Source organism: Falco naumanni, chromosome 1 (genome assembly GCF_017639655.2).
Source record: "Falco naumanni isolate bFalNau1 chromosome 1, bFalNau1.pat, whole genome shotgun sequence".
Classification (NCBI taxonomy): Eukaryota; Metazoa; Chordata; class Aves; order Falconiformes; family Falconidae; genus Falco; species Falco naumanni.
The window spans coordinates 18,787,921-18,806,128 of NC_054054.1; the positions used below are offsets into that span (position 1 = coordinate 18,787,921).

General features: G+C 40.0%; 1 protein-coding gene across 2 annotated transcripts in view; it reads right to left on the reverse strand.

Annotated features, from left to right (window-relative positions):
- Positions 1 to 2,334: 2,334 nt before the first annotated feature.
- The window catches only part of RASGEF1B (RasGEF domain family member 1B), a 31,209-nt gene continuing 15,335 nt past the window's right edge, over positions 2,335 to 18,208 (reverse strand). For both annotated transcript variants that reach the window (XM_040583717.1, XM_040583707.1), the window contains exons 4-14: positions 17,479 to 17,616; positions 13,487 to 13,699; positions 13,314 to 13,388; positions 11,934 to 12,029; positions 11,307 to 11,409; positions 10,470 to 10,549; positions 9,071 to 9,166; positions 7,011 to 7,106; positions 5,648 to 5,771; positions 4,926 to 4,998; positions 2,335 to 3,715 (exon numbers count right to left, since the gene is read on the reverse strand). In XM_040583717.1, the coding sequence (XP_040439651.1) occupies positions 3,691 to 3,715; positions 4,926 to 4,998; positions 5,648 to 5,771; positions 7,011 to 7,106; positions 9,071 to 9,166; positions 10,470 to 10,549; positions 11,307 to 11,409; positions 11,934 to 12,029; positions 13,314 to 13,388; positions 13,487 to 13,699; positions 17,479 to 17,616 (1,119 nt within the window). In that variant the 3' untranslated portion in view covers positions 2,335 to 3,690. The remainder of the gene's footprint in view (positions 3,716 to 4,925; positions 4,999 to 5,647; positions 5,772 to 7,010; positions 7,107 to 9,070; positions 9,167 to 10,469; positions 10,550 to 11,306; positions 11,410 to 11,933; positions 12,030 to 13,313; positions 13,389 to 13,486; positions 13,700 to 17,478; positions 17,617 to 18,208) is intronic.

Consider the following 18,208-nt stretch of genomic DNA (forward strand, 5'->3'; position numbering starts at 1 on the left):
GCTTTTTTTTTTTTTTTTTAATAAAAATAGGAAATTTTGTCTATTATCCAAAAGAGTTCTTTTTAGTGCTAGATCAAGTACCAGTTTCAGCTCCAACAAGAACAGGCTGTCTAGGAAGGCTGAAAAAAACCCCCAAACCCTCAAAACCCACATGGAGGTAGGTTCTTGCTTGCTCTTTTAGAGATGACATCTGTAAATAGACTTTTGCACATTATTGCATGCAACTGTCTATTCACATTTTCACGATGATGCCACAAAGCTGTATCCAAGTAGGAGAAAAGGGAAGTATTTGGATGTAAGGACAGGTATTTTTCTTGCGGGCTCAGCCAGACATCTGGACTCTTTTGAACAAGTTGGTTCATAGGGGTCCATAAGACCTACAGGTTTTGTCTCTGCACCACAAGAAGAAAGTGCACCACAAAGAAATAAGTAATGTTTGAGCCATTTATACAGGACACTTCAGTGTTGCTTCTGTCCCCATTAAGCACTGAGCATCTGTCAGCACTGAGCTGAGATTTGCAGTGCCGGCTGAACACTCAACTCATAGAGTTAATGAGTTCTTGCAACTCCTCATTTCAGAGTTTGTGATGTTTCCTTTAGGAGCTGGTTAGTGATAGAGCAGTCAGTCATTTTCTCTCTCATTTCCTAGAGACAGGTGTGAATGGCTGTTCCCAAGCCAACAGATCAACAGTCTGACAGTGGCTCAGGATGTTAAAAATTAAAGCTCAGCACTGTGGCTGCAGCAGAGTACAATGCACGATGAGACTCACATGGCTCTAACATCAAACACCGAGTTCATTAATGCCTACAGCAGTAGCCTCTGGCTTGCCAGGGGCTAGGGAATTTGCATTTCCCTTTCAAGCACCAGCCACAGGCTCCTGTACCTGCTGACCAGCTTCAGTGCCAAGGCAGACCCTGCCTCCTCCTCCATACCAATCATTCCCCTATGTGCTGCCTTTTCTTGGCAAGAAGCTGGCCCACAAGCCAACACACAGCCTGCACTTTGGACAGAGGCTGTTTAATGCTATTTTTCCTTTTGTTTACAAAGGCTTCATTCCAACTGCATCAATAACAAACCCATTTCTCAACCAAGCTAGCAGTCAAACTGTGTTATGGTGGAGGAGGGACAGAGAGGTTATTTTTACAGGTAAGTTAACCCTTTGTTCAACCCTCTGGCTTTCCCTAGAACTAAAAATGTAAAACAAATAGGTTAACGAGGAGAGAAAATATTGCATCATGGAAGCTCATTTATTACCTTATTATCATATGATCCTACTTCCAGAAGATGTGGAAGAATGTCCTGGTTTCAGCTGGGACAGAGTTCATTTTCTTCTTAGCAGCTGGTGCAGCGCTGTGTTTTGGATTTGGTGTAGGAAGAATGTTGATAGGACATTGATGTTTTTAGCTGTTGCTGGGCAATGTTGATACTAAGTCAAGGACTTTTCAGTTTCTCAGGCCCTGCCAGCGAGAGGGCTGGAGGGGCACAAGAAACTGGGAGGGGGCACAGCCAGGACAGCTGATCTGAACTAGCCAAAGAGGTATTCCAGGCCATGGAACATCATGTTCAGTATATAAATGGGGGGGCTTGGCCAGGGCCTGCCGATCGCTGGTCGGGGACTGGCTGGGCATTGGTCAGCAGGTGGTGAGCAACTGCATTCTGCATCACTTGGTTTTTTTTCCCTTCCCTTTGGATTTTATTCCTCTCCCTCCTTTTCATTATAACTGTTGTTATTATTATTTAATTATTACATTGCTCTTATCTCAACCCTTGAGTTTCACCTTTTTCCCCGATTCTCCTCCCTGTCCCTCTGGGGCAGGGGACTGAGCAAGCAGCTGCATGGTACTTAGTTGCTGGCTGAGGTTAAACCATGACAAAGAGGTATACACCATCTTCCCCAGCTTTTTATATACACTAAGTTCTACCTGTAAGCTTCAACAACGGGGGAAAGACACAGAGGGGAAGATGGGAATGACCTCACCTGAAAGCTGGGAGGCAAGTCCGTGAACTGCAAAAGCAGTATCCTCTTTTCAAAGAGTCACCCTCTTCTTTCTCCTTCACCCTAACTCAGTGAATGGGAGAGGCAGAGAGGAATCCTCCTCCACCATCAGGGCTCAAGGCCCTGGTGCTGGTGCTCATGGAACATGTAACTCAGTGACTTCCAGCACCTTGCACCAGCAAACAGGCTGTAGTAAAGGACAGTATGCCTGTTAACAAAGGCTATTTCAGCATGTTCTTAGAGACTTCAAAGATTAAATACTTGCCTGAAAAGGCATGGACAGACATAAAAAACAGCTTACCTGAAAACTCGAGAGATGCAGTGCAACAAATAGACATATTTATTCTTTTTTCTTTTTTTTTTTTTTTTTAGTAACAGTGGCAGGATAATTGCAAATTCCTTTTTTCGTGAAGTATGTGCTTTTGCTTTGTGATTTTGCATCCAGGGTGATCTACAGCTACAGTTTCTCCCCCCCCCCCCCCCCCCCCCCCCCCCGGCCCATTGGGCTCTTCCTAGGGTAAATAGACTGACTAAGTATTCAGAGCTACTTCAAGCTTATTAGATGTGTAACACAGTGAACTACTTCACAGTCATAAACATAATCCATAAAGCAAACACATAGGGATACTGTTTTGTTCACAGCTGTAGTAGAGAAGAAGCCTCATCTTTTTTTTCTTTTTGGCATCTTTCCGTTTCAGTCAAAGTGGGTTGTGTTCTTCACTGTTATCCTTTCAAGAAAAGCAATTATAAAAATGACTTAATAAAAACATACTTTTTGTACTTCAATGCAGTTTGTACACCAATTTCTCCAAGACTATTCTAGAAAAGTCAGCATATTCAACCTAATATAAGAAGGTCAAGTATGGAAAATTAGAGTAACAAAATTGTATAGTAAAAATAAGAATATCTGTAGTATGTAGTAGTTAGTTGTAAACAACTGAAACAAAGGAAAAACCTCCCACGAAGCTGTAAAATAGTCCAAGCTATACAGCTACTATATTTTTGTAGAAGGTGTTTTCTACCACAGCCTTGATTTTTATTACTTTTTATTTTTTAAATAACTTAGAATAATAATGAGTTTGCCTACCAGCAGCCAACTCAAAAACATAATGGAAAAAGAAAAAAAAAAACGCAGCCACCATTACAGTGGCGGGGAGAAACTCTTCCCAGCAGCCAATTTGTTGTTTTCAGTCCTTTCCCTTCTTAGCAATCGTGATCAGGCAAAGTTCCTGGCTATCTTCAGCTTATTAGAAATGGCAGTTCTTCAGCGTAGACTTGGGTTTCACTGAAAGGAATGGTTGATTTTTTCCCCTCCATAATCTACTACCAACTCTACAGTGTCTTTGTAGCAGCAAGCTGCAGCAAGAGGACAAGGAAAAATATTCCATCCAGGTGTGAAATGATTCATAGGTGGCATAGAGCTCTTCAAAGGATTCTGTCAGTGCTGTCCTCAATCAATACTTTAGCCTGAATCACAGCCAAGTGGGCTGTGATTTTATCTCATCTGTCAGATGTGAGAAGCTGCCTGTTTGTTCTTGAGTTAACTTGTTTCATCGTTGCTGACACAATATCCCAACTGACTGCACATTTTTCATCACTTTGAATGCCACTCAGTGTACAGAAAAACAAACCAAGCCATGCCCCCTGGTAAGCCACATAACAGCAACAGCAGAAACAGCAGCCATCTTGTGCACTAGACTCTGCCCAGAAGTGCTGACCTGAAAGGAAGAGGGAAATTGTAAATAAGTAAAGACAGTCATTAGGATGATGTAAATCTTCTCAGACAGCTTCAGAGGGCCTCAGATAAGGATTCTGTGAAACCGAGGTTTGCGTTATCACAGATTTTCAAGCTCAGAGTCTTTGACCGTCTATCTTGCGACTCTTGTGTAATGCAGAGTATCTGTGCACTGATGTGAGTAACTCTCCCTTTCTGTCCTCTCCCCAAAATAACCGCGATTAATCAGATGGAATTGTTACATCTCCTTGTGGTATGCCAGGAAAAAACAACATGGACTGAGAAGAATCCTTAGGGCTGTGGTGTAGGGTTGTCTCTGGTGCTGCAGAGTGGATCAGAAGAGTTGGGATTTCATATCCATGGGATCCTCTAAGTGTTAATGTAACACTGCCTGCAACAGTGACAAGAACACCTGGCTAATGGTGAGTTCCTTGGGATATCGGTTGTTTTAATACTAAAGTGAAGGTATGGCTTAGGGGTGAAAACAGAGACTACTCATGTACCTGCTTAGTTCTGTGTCTCCATCTATGTACCCGGTTAGTTTTGTCTGCTGCCATGAATTCAGCTTTTTTTTTTTTAGAAAAAAGTTGATAGGCAAAGCACAAGCTAAAACACTCCCATAATGGTTCATGTATCCTTCCGCAATTAGTAAAATGAAAGAGGTGATGAGGCTGTTCAGCCAGCAGCAGAAGAAAAGCCAAAACCAGGATTTTGTCTGATTTTTTTTTCCTAGCCTGAACTCTACATTGTTACCTGGTTTCATCAATGCATTTGCCCCAGAGTGATCTTTGTGCAAACCTCATCCCTGTCTGAAAGGCTAGGTGCATAAAGGGATGCAATAGCTGCAGAAATGTCTGCTCGGAAACCAGAGTGCTCTGTATAGTACTGATAAGGAAGTAGAGATTTCTTTGAAGTTTAGAAAGTATTTTTTCCTACACTGACAAACACAAGAAATCAAGATACAAAATTACTTATTCTAATTCCCATCCCCTAAGGGAGAAAAGGCTTGAAAGGGTTTAAGATAAAGACTGACTGTTCTTTTTTCCAAGAGTCCCAGATTGGAGGGGGGATTTACACTGATGCTGTGCCCCATCTGTTGAAACATGTAGTGTGCCATTTGGTTTTAACTGTTTGATGCTTGCTCTGTATCCCATTCTCTTTACTTACTGATGCGGGTAACCTTTGACACAAACCTTAGTGTCTTCCATCTGTCCTTTTCAACGTGATTCTCAGGACTTTCGCTCTCATAGGAAGCCAAGTAAAGTGCTGCAATCAGAAGCAAATACAATATGTTAGGCCTACTGGCATTTTAAGATTTGTTCTCCCTGGAGAGTGGACTGAAGTTAAATGAAGCAGGCTTGTATTATCTATCTCTCAGATTAGGGCTCCAGAATCCCATTAGGAAGTATAGCATTGCTTATAATAACCTCCAGACAAGGCTAACGAACAGCGCATGAGTACAAAGACTACCCTGAGGGGGGAAAGAAACAACTAGAGAAAATGCAAAAGCACAAGGGTGAAAGTAAACACTCAAAAGAAAAAACTGAGCCCAGGGACATGGTGCTTTATAAGCAGCCAGCAAAACCCCCACTTTCTTTCTCAAGCAGCACCCTTTAGTGTAAAGCACCCAGAAAGTCCATATAAACACACTTCAGATGATATTTTTGTAGGGACCACATTTTTTTCATTCCATTTCAGAGAAAAGGATAATGTCAATTCTTACAGACCAAGTGCACATAAAAAGAAAAATTGTACTTTCTCTCTCACTTGTAAGGGAAAAGCATTTTTTACTTGCCCAACAGAGACGCCTCAGGACAAAGTCTTTCTTTACTGTAAGGAAGCAACAACTTAACAGGGAGAGAAACTAAGCAGCAGCCAGTGACACCAGACCTGCAGGAAGCCCATTGCTCCTTACCATCATCACTGAAGACTGGGACAGTGAGCAAGTACTGCAGAATCTTCCGATCCCTTTCAAAAGGACACTCCACTTGCTTCCACGTCATAAATTCACTGACTTGTTTCGCCAATTCCCAAAATTTCTGTCAGAATAGAACAGAAAACAGAAGAGGTGCTATATATTGAACAGTACTATTTACCCTGAGCATTTTTTTTTTTTTTTAATATATATATCCTGGTTTTAAGTCCAAGGCTTAGATTCTCCCCAGCTTTTAAGCTAGAATTGAATGTGATCTGACTCACAACTCTGCTTCTAACTTCTACATTTCTGTTTCAAACTGGGATGACTCCCCACCCCTCCACCCTGGTAAAATTATTGTTATTTATGAATATAAATAGTATATCATGATCTGCACTCAGTTGCTTTTCAAGGAGCTGATACCACTCCTTATGCCCAGCTTTTCACTTTGATTGTGCTCATTCTTGTTTGTTTTGCAGTGAAATATTTAGGAATTTTCACATCAAAAGTGTCTAGATGCTAAATACTGAAATTCTGAAATCCAGATATTCCATTTTAGTTAGTTAATCTGAAATGCTCAATTTTCTTGCTGGAAATTCATGCCAAAAAACCACATTCCCCATGCAGGATGTTGATGTCATTAATGATAAACTCTTTCAACTGAAGTTTAACATGCCTCAAATGCACATGGATTCCTGGAGTAAAAGGTTGTTCCAGATCATCACATAGTCTAGAGCTTTAGAAACAGGCTAATTCAGGCCAATATCTACAAATGAAACGTACTGTAATTTTGTGCGAGTGACCTAGGCTTCTTGAAAGCTGAAAGCACCAGAAAACAAATTATTGGGTAATCCACACTGTCAGATAACAAGCGTGAAATTGGAGGCAGAAGAACAATGAAAGACAAGGGGCTCCTTCACTGCTGCTCTATCACATGTCTCTTCAGAGATAATCTGTACTTTTATGTACAAAAATACTGCATCTATATCTTGACAAAGGATGAACTTTTACATATGGAATTCAAAAACAAGCTCTATAATAGTAATTTGAATGATTTTGTCATTCAGTATAATAAACCTGTGCGTTGAAATATTCAGATGGATTTGAGCACTGAGAAAAAGTTGTTACTTTTTTCCCCACTAAAAGATTGTGAATATCAAAAGGGTTTCTATAAACACTCCATCTTCAATAAAACTGCTTTTTCCTGACTACCTCCCAGCTCCTGTGAGAAGTGACAGACACACTCAAATTCCAGTCTAATTTTGCTCTTCCAGAATCCAGCGGAAGCTGAACCATCATCTGCTTCAGTTTTCTGTTAAAGGAGCTGACCCTGTATCAATACCCCATTCAGTGATCTACTTACTTCAAAATTGACATGACCATTTGGAAGACGATTGGCACAACCTTCATTGAGGAAGTAAATATCTTTGATCAAGAGGCTGAAGAAAGGTATTACGATCTAAGGAAAGAACAACATTATTCTCAGTCTGGTGCTGAAATCAAAACATAATGCTCTACAAGTCAAGTGGTACAAAAGGTAAGCAAAATACCAAGGACTAAGATTTGTTCATGACACAAAAATTCTGCATTCACTATGTTTTGAAATATGTGATGTTTCTCTATAAAGGAAGTCCTCCCTTGGATGGTAAGCTAATCCTTATGGTTTTATTTCCAGCTTTGTGCCAACCTGCTTCCATTACCTTGAACCCTTCTTGGCACGTAGCTCCCTCAAGGTCACAATTAAAGTACCTGTTGGTACTCCACTGCTTGTCAACTGTGGCTATGAGGCGTGTTTAGAACAAAAATATGCCTAATTAATTTAATTTCTGTGTCATGTCCCTCTTGTTTTCACTTTCTCATTCTTCCTTGCAGATTCCACAACATAAGAGCTCAGAGATGCCTACTTCTTACATGTAATTCCTGCAGGGTATCTCTTAGTGCAGCTTTTCCTCTTGACAGGAACTTGCTTGATGAGGGGAGATGCATGTTAAAGCACAGCATGGAAAATATGGGGCTAGCAGCACAAATGGCTTTCAAACTACTATTCCCCAAACTCATGCAAGAAATTGAACCTTGGCACTCACTGGCTCAAAATGAAGAATTTCCTGCCAACTGAACAAATCAAAGTATTTTTCCTTGGAGAATGTTGGAGCATTCTCACATTCTTAAAATGTCTGTATTTTAATCTGCATCCTATAAAAATTTTCACAGCTGCACATCCTTGTTGCAGCTGGGGCTAAAACAAATATCACTTATTGCTGTTTCCATGGAAGACTTTACTGCACCATTTCAATATCTGTAAGTTCTTTCTCTCAAATCTTAAAACTCACTTTTCTCTGAGAAGAAGTAAGCATCTTACATTTAAGCTTCTGGTGCTTTGAATGATACATAAACAGATCCTTAGGACTCAGAAAAATAATCCTCATTTTTATTTACATGTATATAAAAACAATATAGACCAGTAGACTGCACATGGATCTGCTTCATCATTCCTGGTAGTTTATTCTATGAGCACAAAGATCAGGTTTATTAAACATAGTATGAAATCCTAATATTAAAAGCAGTTGATGAGCAACTGCTTCTAAGCAGGAACACTACAAATAGCTAGGAAGCTATTTGGCTTCTTTCCACAAGAATTACAACTGAGATTCTGCATTAATGTGTGACCAAATCCAGTTTATTTCTCAAAGTCTTATTTATTTTAAAGAGTAAAGAAAGATGTCACCTCTACTAAGGCATAGCTCACAGCCAGTCTTGAAACTGGAAGGGGGATTTTAATGTACACAAACACCTGATTCATCTCACTATTTCCACTAAAAAAATGTATAGTATATTTAAAGCTTATCTAAAACTGTACACAGGAAGGGGAATCAACAGAATTTAGACAGAAGCTCTGTCTAGATTTGAGTTTTAGAATACCTTTTCTGAGTAAATTTTAAAGCTTTTCCACCCTCAACCACAAACCACTTAAAACTGAGCACAAATAGCAGCTAGAAGGACAAATTAGTAGCAACCTCATTTCAGTCCTTAGCCTTTCTATCTGTATTACTGGTTTGTCAGATAAAGCTCTTTGTCAAAAAAGAAATGAGCTGAGGCAATGTACTTATTTTATTTAAATAATCAAAGCAATCACCTAATGTTTGCAGCTTTCAGTCAGCTCCAAGCTGAACTGGCAGACCTAAGATGGTAATTTCCATTGAGCCACCTGGTTTCCTCAAATATTCCATTTACTTTCTCTGTAGCTTACAGGTAGTATTTAGACATTCCTAGTAAAAAGGGATTAAGTTTTGAAGCTTTTTATTCTTTTTGAAAGCCCACCAGGGGTAGAGTTGATGAGATTCAGAATCCCAAGACAAAAGCTTACCACGCAACTTAAGAAGCACACTTCATTTTTGCCCGCTGCCAAGTCATTTGTAAACGTACCTTCTCTCTGTTGCTATGAGCTGTCAAGGACCTTTGAGCGGCTCCACGCAGAGCAGTTCGGTAATTATAAAAATTGCTAGAAGGGTCCATCTGATGCTACGAGGCATGAAAAAATGTAAATAATGAGCTAGTGTCATCACCGCACACAATACTTTTTCACTTCAGCAACTATTTTAAAAAGCAAGAGGTCTGCTGAACAGCACCACAAATACAGCCTTTTAGAGGACTGCAGTATCCCTTTATCTGTTCGTTCAATCAGAAGAGAACTTTGTTTTAAAAAACGTTCATTCAGCACAGCAAAGGATCCAATACAAGTCAAGGGGCAGGAAAGCAATGGCAGGCTTCATGGACCTCCTTTCTCTCTCTGCAAAGGAGGTAGCTCAGCTTTAATTCAAAAACCAAAATCATGAAGCTAAGGTAACAGTGGTCTTGGCACTAATATTCTGCTCTTCCTAGTACGCAGGTTTCTCAGAGCTGATTCATTTGCAGTGGCAAAGTAAGATCAGACACCTAAAGCTGTTAATGCCCCCACCTCATTGCTCCAAGACTGACTGCTGCACCTCAAGGACTAGGATGACTGCATGGCTCACAAAGCACTTCCTTAACCAGCAAAGTCCAGCCTGCACGATAAGGTCAAACGAAATAGGGCTGTAATTTTAAGAGCAACTTCCCGAGCTGTGCAGCCACTCTTAACACAAGGAAAGCTATTTCCCACCCAAGGGTAGGTGAAGGAAGTGTGAGGCGGCTACAGCCATCCAGTTTTCATCTGTTGTCATAACACAAGTCAACTGTCCTGATGATATTAATAAACATTTCATGCTTGCGTCAAATACAAAACATTACATTTTCTTTATCTTACTAATAAAGAAGCTGAATTAACCAATTTCCATTTACAGCAGGATAATAACTTGTTGGTAAATAATCTGTTGGGTAAATCACAAACTCATACACTGCTGCACCTACATGATCTTTGACAAAGGTCTCTGCTACCTGAAGGTAAGTGGCAATCAATTAGTTCAAGACAAATTTCTCTGAAAGGGCAAGGCAGCCACCTTACAGCTCAACTTGATTTTCAAAAGGCAGAACTCCATTAGGTCAATCCACACCATCCCTCTCAAGTGCATCTCCCTTTCAAAAGGTTACCTACATTTTTTTTTTTAAATAATTCTTAGGAGGTGGGTTTGGGAATTCAAAAAACCTGACACTACTTCAATTTCCTCCTTCCAAATCTAAAAAGCACAATTCAGCTGAACAATTTTTATTACATCATCTAGAATTTCCATCAAAAGCACAAACATACTAAATTAAACATATCATAATGAAGCCAAACTCGCATGTTAGAGCAGTGAAAAGTAAAATGCTATTAATAGCCCCATGTCCAAATATTGGCCAAACTTACCTCAAGAATATCAAATTTGGCTGTCTTCACTTTTGCCCAAGTTTTCTTTAACCGAGACACAGGACTCATGTTCATGCCCGCTTGATAAAAGACAGAGAAATTGTTGGAGTATTTAAAAAAATATATATTTCAAGTAGCTAAGGCTAGTAAGTGTTTCTAAAGCAAAGGAGCTATTAATAATAACAAGTATTTTCCACAAAGCTACTCAGAAATCAGACTCATCATTTTCTTGAAATTCCAATGTTAAAAACAACTTTGGAAACAAAATCAACATCTCTTACAGAATGAAAGCTCTAAAAAATGATATGACATTATTTAACGTGGTTTTAACAAAACATGAATATACAGTAGAAAAGTGCAAATGAGTTTTCTCAACACTGTCTCTTACATATTTCATTGTAAATTACACATATTTATGAAGTTTTCACATTTCAAATTTTAAAAAAATATTCCCAATATTTTCCTATCAGATCTAAAATTGATGTGGAATTTTTACACCACTAGGACACTCATGCTGCAACAGAAACAACGGTAGACATCAATCTTCCATATTACATGAAAATTTTTTGTTCCAATCAAGCACTAAAGTTGGTTTCAAAAAGTGGGGATTCAGAACTTTGAACAGCTGCAATAAAAACTTTGTTTTTCTGTAATTTACACTACAGCAGTAAATCATTCCTTACACAATGACGCTACAATAACACTGAACAATTGTCCACCGCTTCTCCTCCTAACTTCACACTGCTGAGCATGCTAAGCAGGAGATTTTTGTATAAGCACTGTGCTTCCTTTATCCAGATTCAAACAGGGACAAAACATCTCGGGACACATACTTACAAATGATAGCCATTAAGGAGTTAAAGTTGCCAATGTTAAAACATTCCCGTGCCACATCAGTGAAATATTCTATCACCCTTGCTCTGTGCTTCTTCTTCACAGGCTGCAAGAGATGCCATCAGAGTGTTACGCTCGGCAGGAAGAACAGCACTCTGACCCACCCCCAAAAGAAACACCACCCTGGTTAAAAGTCCTTTCCACATGTACCACAACTGCATACTAGGCTTTACATGTACAGGAAGCCACACTATTGTGTTCAAAAGCCCTCAGGACAGCAAAGACAACCCAGATACCAGGCAGGTAGGGAGCAAGGACAACAAGTAAAGAGGCTCTGCCAAGAAGAGCATGAAGAACAGGCAGATGCACTTCTGTGCCAAGAAGGGCTAACCCAGCATAACATCACCGCTGTGTCACATGAACAAGGCTGAGGCACAAGCATGATGCTGAAAACATGGAACTTATTTCTTCTTCAGCTCTGCACTGACTTCATCTGCATGTGAATAAGTACAGAGCTGAGAGAATGAAAAATCAAAAGGCGCACTGAAGGGGCAACAAACCTGAAAAGGCTTCACAGTTTTAGACAACTAGATTAAATAAAACCTTTTAGCAGAAAAAGTCCCAGCTCACCATACAGATTTCTGTTGCAACCAAGTAACTGAGCCTGTTAAACCATTCCACATAGGCTTCCAGATTCCGGGTCTTCTTTCGATTTCCGTAGCAGCTCTGCAGACAGAAGAATAGCAGATTTTAGTGTAATCTTAATCTTTTCCCTGAGAGAGACCTTTTGGCTTTCCATCTTGCCACCCCCAAAAACTATCAAGTAACCAGGAATAACTCAATTACCTGAAGTCATGTAAAGCTTACAAGGAAAGTAGCAGTGATAATATTGAGCACGAGTAAGTTCTTCCTGAGCTGTTGGCTCAGTAAAGCACTCAGGCAGGCATGCTGGAATCCCACCTGCTGTAAGCCCTACAGGGATGCTTTAAGGACTTAAGATAAACTTATGCAAACAATCAAAGCTAAGTATCTGCTTAAAGCTTCCTTGAATATGAGCACTGTTTCAGTCCTTGCGCCTGTCCCACTGATACAGCAGAGACAACACTACAACCTCTGCAAGAGCAGATGGGAAATAGAGGCCAGACCATTTCACTTGGCACATTATGTTCAGTTGTTGATGCCAAATTAACATTCTGCATCCTAACTGGGAGATCGGATCTACCATTTTGATTGGATTCTCCCTTTCCTAACCAGCGTTGTTTGTTCGGTAGTGTCTTGGAATGACTCTCACACATCTCAGGGTTGTCTAGAAAGGGGTAGGCAGCAGTTTTAGTGATCTCTACCTACAAAATAATTTTCAGAGACTGTCTGACTGAACATCAGATTGTAAGCTTGAGTCATTCTATTCTGTTTGTCAGTTCTAGGAAGGACAGTAATTCAAGTTTTAACTGCCTGACTTTAGTACAGTTTATTTACAGAGTAAAGACGACATAAGTCATCCTGAAAGCAGCACTCAAGGAGATGACAACTCTAGCAGTTAGTTAAAAATACTGTGTCTTTGCCCTTCATCTCACATGAATCTAGAGCTCACTGCCCCCTTTTTGTGATGTGTGCTCTACCTGCAAATTGCCCCACTTGCCAGTTTGCTGCAAAGAGTTCAGTTTACTAAAAGAAAGAATGGATGTTGAAAATGAGTAACGTAAAAGCCGAAGTTAAATTCAGCTTCTTCCAGCTGCAGACCACATAGGTGGCCTGGAGAAAACATTCACAGGATTAAGTTCTCTGTTAGCTTTATTTAAATCAATTTGTTGGCTGAGCTCCAGGAGTTGTCCTCCAGAAAGAGAAAGTATCAGCAAATTTTTAAAGAGGAATACTAAAGCATTTTCACTATAAAGCTTGTTTCTGCTGGTCCTCATTTATTACTGGACCTCACTTCCAGCTCATGGGGCACCTGAGCTCCAGGATGGTAAATGCTGCATTTCAGAGCTGCTCCAGATCTGCTCCAATTACCTTGTCATTATCCAAACGATCCTTTTGCACAAATGCCTGGACAAATTCTTCTGGTCCAATATAGTTGAGTCTCTCCTAAATAAAGCACACAAGCAGCCAAGTCATATCCTATGTTAACATGCATTTCAAAAAGAGGGGAAGGATGGAATCATGTTCGAAGTATAACAACTCACAAGCTCTATGTGTGTCAGCTGCTGAGCTAACACATAGGGATCATTGCAGACTGTGATGATGTCCCTCTGGATGGACTGGGGCTTGGTCTTCAGAACCGTGAGGCGATCTGTAGTTGTGGCATTAATTTTTGCAAGTACTTCCTCATACTGGCTAACAGTGGCGAGCTTCCGAATCAGGTTCTGGAGGAGCTGCTGTATGTTCTTCCGATACATCTGTCATGACATGAAACAATTGGGAGACATTTTCAAAACGTAAGAAGACAGTATTAAAAGTCTGCATGACACCAAACCAGTTTGATGCTGATATATGTATGTGTGGTCAACTTGAAGATATGCTCTACTGTGTGAGTTTCCAATATTGGGATTTCATCAGACCAAAGAGAATCCAGCTGAGGATTTAAACACTGACTGTCTCAGAGATTCAGTAGTGACCCAGTTAGCTCAAGGAACAGCAGAAAAGACATGCACTATGTAGTGCATGAAAAGTAAAGTACCACCAATCACTGGACAAAATACAAGAAATGAAAATACACTATTTTCTCCTGACTAAGACCACAGAAAAACCACTATATGCTCATTCAATGATGAAAAAAAGGCCTGCTTCCCTCTGGAGTAAATCAAGAACAATTTCACTGAAGTCAGAGTTAAAACTTCCAGTAAATCTGAGAAAAAGGAGAAGATAATAAAACTATCTTGCTTTTCTTTCCACGCGGCAGTTTAAGTTAAAAGGAGTGACAAATTTAAGTAGGAGCAGGACTCAAGTCTTAAGTAGACAGATCTGTGTAACTGACCCCAACGTGGTTACTCTTCCAAATTCTAGGTACCATCGTAAAGCCATTAAAGCAAACCCAAATGGCTGAAAAAAGGAGCATCCAAAACCTACCAGCAGCACAGCATAGTGGGATCAGTCCAAGGCAGGAATGTTACCTGTATTCTAATGAATTCGTCATTCCCTCCAAAGCTGCCATTGATATGGATTTCCAAATTTACTCAAATACAACAGCACTATCTTGACTCAGACTAATTTTTGAAGTCAGTTGTGTTCAACCAAGGCTGAATTTGTTGTTACTTGGTAAAGAATTGTTTTCTGTTTACGTGTATTTTGATTTTCTAGACAAATACACAGAGCATAATATTTCACCAGGGTGGGTGGGGAGAGACTAGGAGGATCTCAAGCTTTTAAAGAAAAGGAACTACATTTTCCTCAGGAAGGCACAGAAGTATTACTTCAGGTGCTGCCCTTCCATAAACAGGTGTTGGGTGACGCACACCCTGACTTGCTTCACTGACCCATTCCCTCCAAATTCTTTGAAATTCCTTGTAAAAGAACTTTACAAAGTGTTTTGTTGCCCAGCTGGTACATCTAAAGTTTTCAGGATGAATTCTGGCTGCTGATGGAATTCACGTAATAGTGGGGATGGAAATCACGCCAGTGGGTTAAGGTTCAAAGCAAAAAAATAAACTTTGCCTGAATTTATGGTTCATGTTGACCCAGAACTGACAGCAAGATCAGGGAGAAAATGGGTGAAGATAAAAAGTTGAACCACCTAATTCTGGTCAATCTGCTTCTGTAGCTGGAAAACCCCGGAGAAAAGGCAAACTGGCACAGATACCCTCCAAACCAGAACAAGAAATCAGGAATTAGCCCACAGTCAGTCTCACTATATGATATCATGGTGGAGGAAAATAAAAATAATAATAAAAAAAAATTTAAAAAAGGTCAGTGCAACGCTGGGCTGCACATCAAAAGGCATCAGGATACAGCACGTGGTTTTGGTCTGACTGCATACACTCATCAAGTGTTTCATAGAAAAAAGCCATTGATAAATGTTTATATGGAACTAATCAGGAGATGAGAGGCAATGGCTAATGGGAATGTTTCCAAAGATATAACTTGAAACAAAGGTCCGTTAAGTGGTAAAAGGCATCAGAACAACTGAGAAATATCTCATGTGTGTGATGCCCTATCAGGATATAGAGAGGGAAAACATGGAAGGAATAGAATTAAAATGAGGGAGAAGGGTGGGTGGGTGTGGAAATAAGCCCACCAAGGTTTTTCCAAAGACATTTTTTTGATGGAGCAATATGTTAGTGTAGTGAATGATTTTAGATGGACTCTTGCTGATAGCTCTTAATAGTACTGGAGCACAATAATTTGGGAAGTGGAATAAGAAGCTACAAGTAGAAGAACTGTAGTGAACAGGAACAGGAAATACTGCTTCTTTTGTATCCTTCAAGGCAATGATTCACAAATCTAAACAAGGTCTATAGAAAAGCAAGGTCAAGGAAGTTGCCATTTTACTGTTACAAGCAGTTCACAATAACACAAGTCAATTTACTGCAATGCTTGCTTTCCCTTTGCCTTTCTAAAGGAAATCTCAAAGTAAAAAAAAAAGCTCAAAGCTAGACCTAGAAAATTCTACAGTTGCTGCCAGAGTAGGATTGCTTCCTAGTGCTCATTTTCTAGCAGTTTGTACATCTGCTTTTCCCTTCAATAGATGATTTCACTGTTTAAACTGTCTGTATTGCCAGAAACTTCGTTGTAGACAACTCTTGCCTGTTGCCATTTCACTCTTGCATCCACCAACTCAACTTCCTCCAGGATAAACAGTGTTCGCTCTCTTTTTGTGCCAATGTTTTTTTTTTTCAAGTGGATGTGAGTCCTCAATCTTATTCCTTTTCCTTGAACTGAACTTCAGTTCCCCGTCTTCCTATTAAGAATACCCAGCAACAAAGCAACAGGGCAAGGTGCCTCCTGGCATCTCCACAGTGAAGGTAAACCCACTGCCTCTCCAGACTCCAAAGTCCCCTCCAACTATCTTGGACAACTCTAAGCTTGCCCATCGAATTTGGTATCTTTTTCGTTTGCATTTCGCACTGCATCTCACTCTCTCGTCCCATCTTCTTTTGTCCCTCTCCTCTGTTATATCACCAAAATGTATTTCAGCTTCCCAATTTAGTTTAGATTGGTTCTCTTCCAGCATTGTTTACAGGCACTCAAGATCTTTCCAGGCCTTTGGCAGTGCTTGCAACTCCTTCTGGTAAAGCTTACCTACATGCTTCTTAACATGCCATTTGCTGCCTCGTCCATATCATTATTCAAAAGCTTACATAAGGAACGCCAGCCCCTGAGGAACATCAGAAACACGATGCCATTTAGCAATTGCTCTTTGCATTTATAGTTCTTCCAAATGCCAGCTGTTCCAGTGCCTTTTGTAATCTTAATATTAGGCCAGCTACATATGATCTGTTTACTGAAACCTTGCTAATTGCCTTTCCTCTAAGTGAATGTAAGTGTTGGCATTTGGCTGAGTTTATTTCAGTACTCATAAGACAGGCATCAGTTAAGCATCAAAATATTTCATAATACCTCTGTGAAACTTTACTTCCACCTGAGAACCAGGATTTAGAAAAACGTCAAGTGATTTCCTTGTATGCTCTATCCAGAGAAAGAAATATGACAGACTTCCTCTGAGTCTGTATGTGATGCTTTAAGCTCAAAACAATTCTTCCTGGTCCAATCTTCTTTCATAAACTTTTACCCAAACCTGCTATAACTCTTCCATTGACCTACAGGTCAGAGGCCCAAATCCAACACACCTTAGTCACGCAAATGAAAAAAATTATCAACATTAGTAGGGTTTTCTCAGATATGCAAAGTTTCCCAGCATCTTATCCAGCTTCTTCCAAGCAGAATCACTACAATGAAAAATACTAACATCCACGAAGTTGCATCTGTCTGCACAATATGCAATTATATTAGGTGTTTAGGGATGGAGTGAACCTTGTTTATGCTTTGAAAAGGATGTGCTTATGCTGTGTGGTTTCTTCATAGGCCTAGGTACCAGAGAGAACTTTTTGCCTACCAGCACCTCCATAATAAGTTAGCTTAGCCATCCAGAGCCTTACTATGTTGTTAAAAACAAACCTGCAATATCAAAACATTAAAGGAATGCCTTTGTATCCAATAGCTTTGTGCACTGACAACTTACCTCATCACCACTAGCTATTCTTTGTGCCAACTCCTTTAAATTCCTCATCATTCTTTCATCTCGGAAATCATAAGGAAATGTCTCTGTCCATTCAGTCAACAACTGTAGGATTTTGGGTGCAATTTTTCGTATGCGGTTCTATTTGAAGGAAGGAGGAAGGTTACATGTAACAGCAATACAACACATATCTAATACAAAGGAAACAGAATTCCCTTCTGAAGGATACTGTGGAGCATAAGGCTGTGAAGGTCAATAAATTTTTAAGCTTAATTTAATTCAGCACTGGATTACAAGCCAGAGCCAATATCCATTGAAGCCAATGAAGAGACTCTCATTGGCTTAACAGACCTGGAAATTAGGCCCCAGGCAGGTGGAAATATTTAGAATGATTCTCCTCACTATCTGGAGTGTCTCAGTGCAAGACATTTATCAGTATCTCCATAACTTATGGCTATCAACAATGAAAGTGATAAGCTCCAGCTCTGCCAAGCCTTATGCACGCACTATACCTTACAGTGAGAAAGCAGTACAATTATTCCAGTATTTTAATTTAATTCATCCCATTTTCTACTGGAGTGGAGGTTCTATCCAAATATCCACATCCTACCCCCTCTCAACTCTAGACATGGCACACAAAGAAGCATGCATTCCCATGCAAAGGGGCCAGCAATCTAAGCCACTCCACAGACTGTAGCAAGACTGTAGTTTAAGCATACGAGACAGGTCAGTG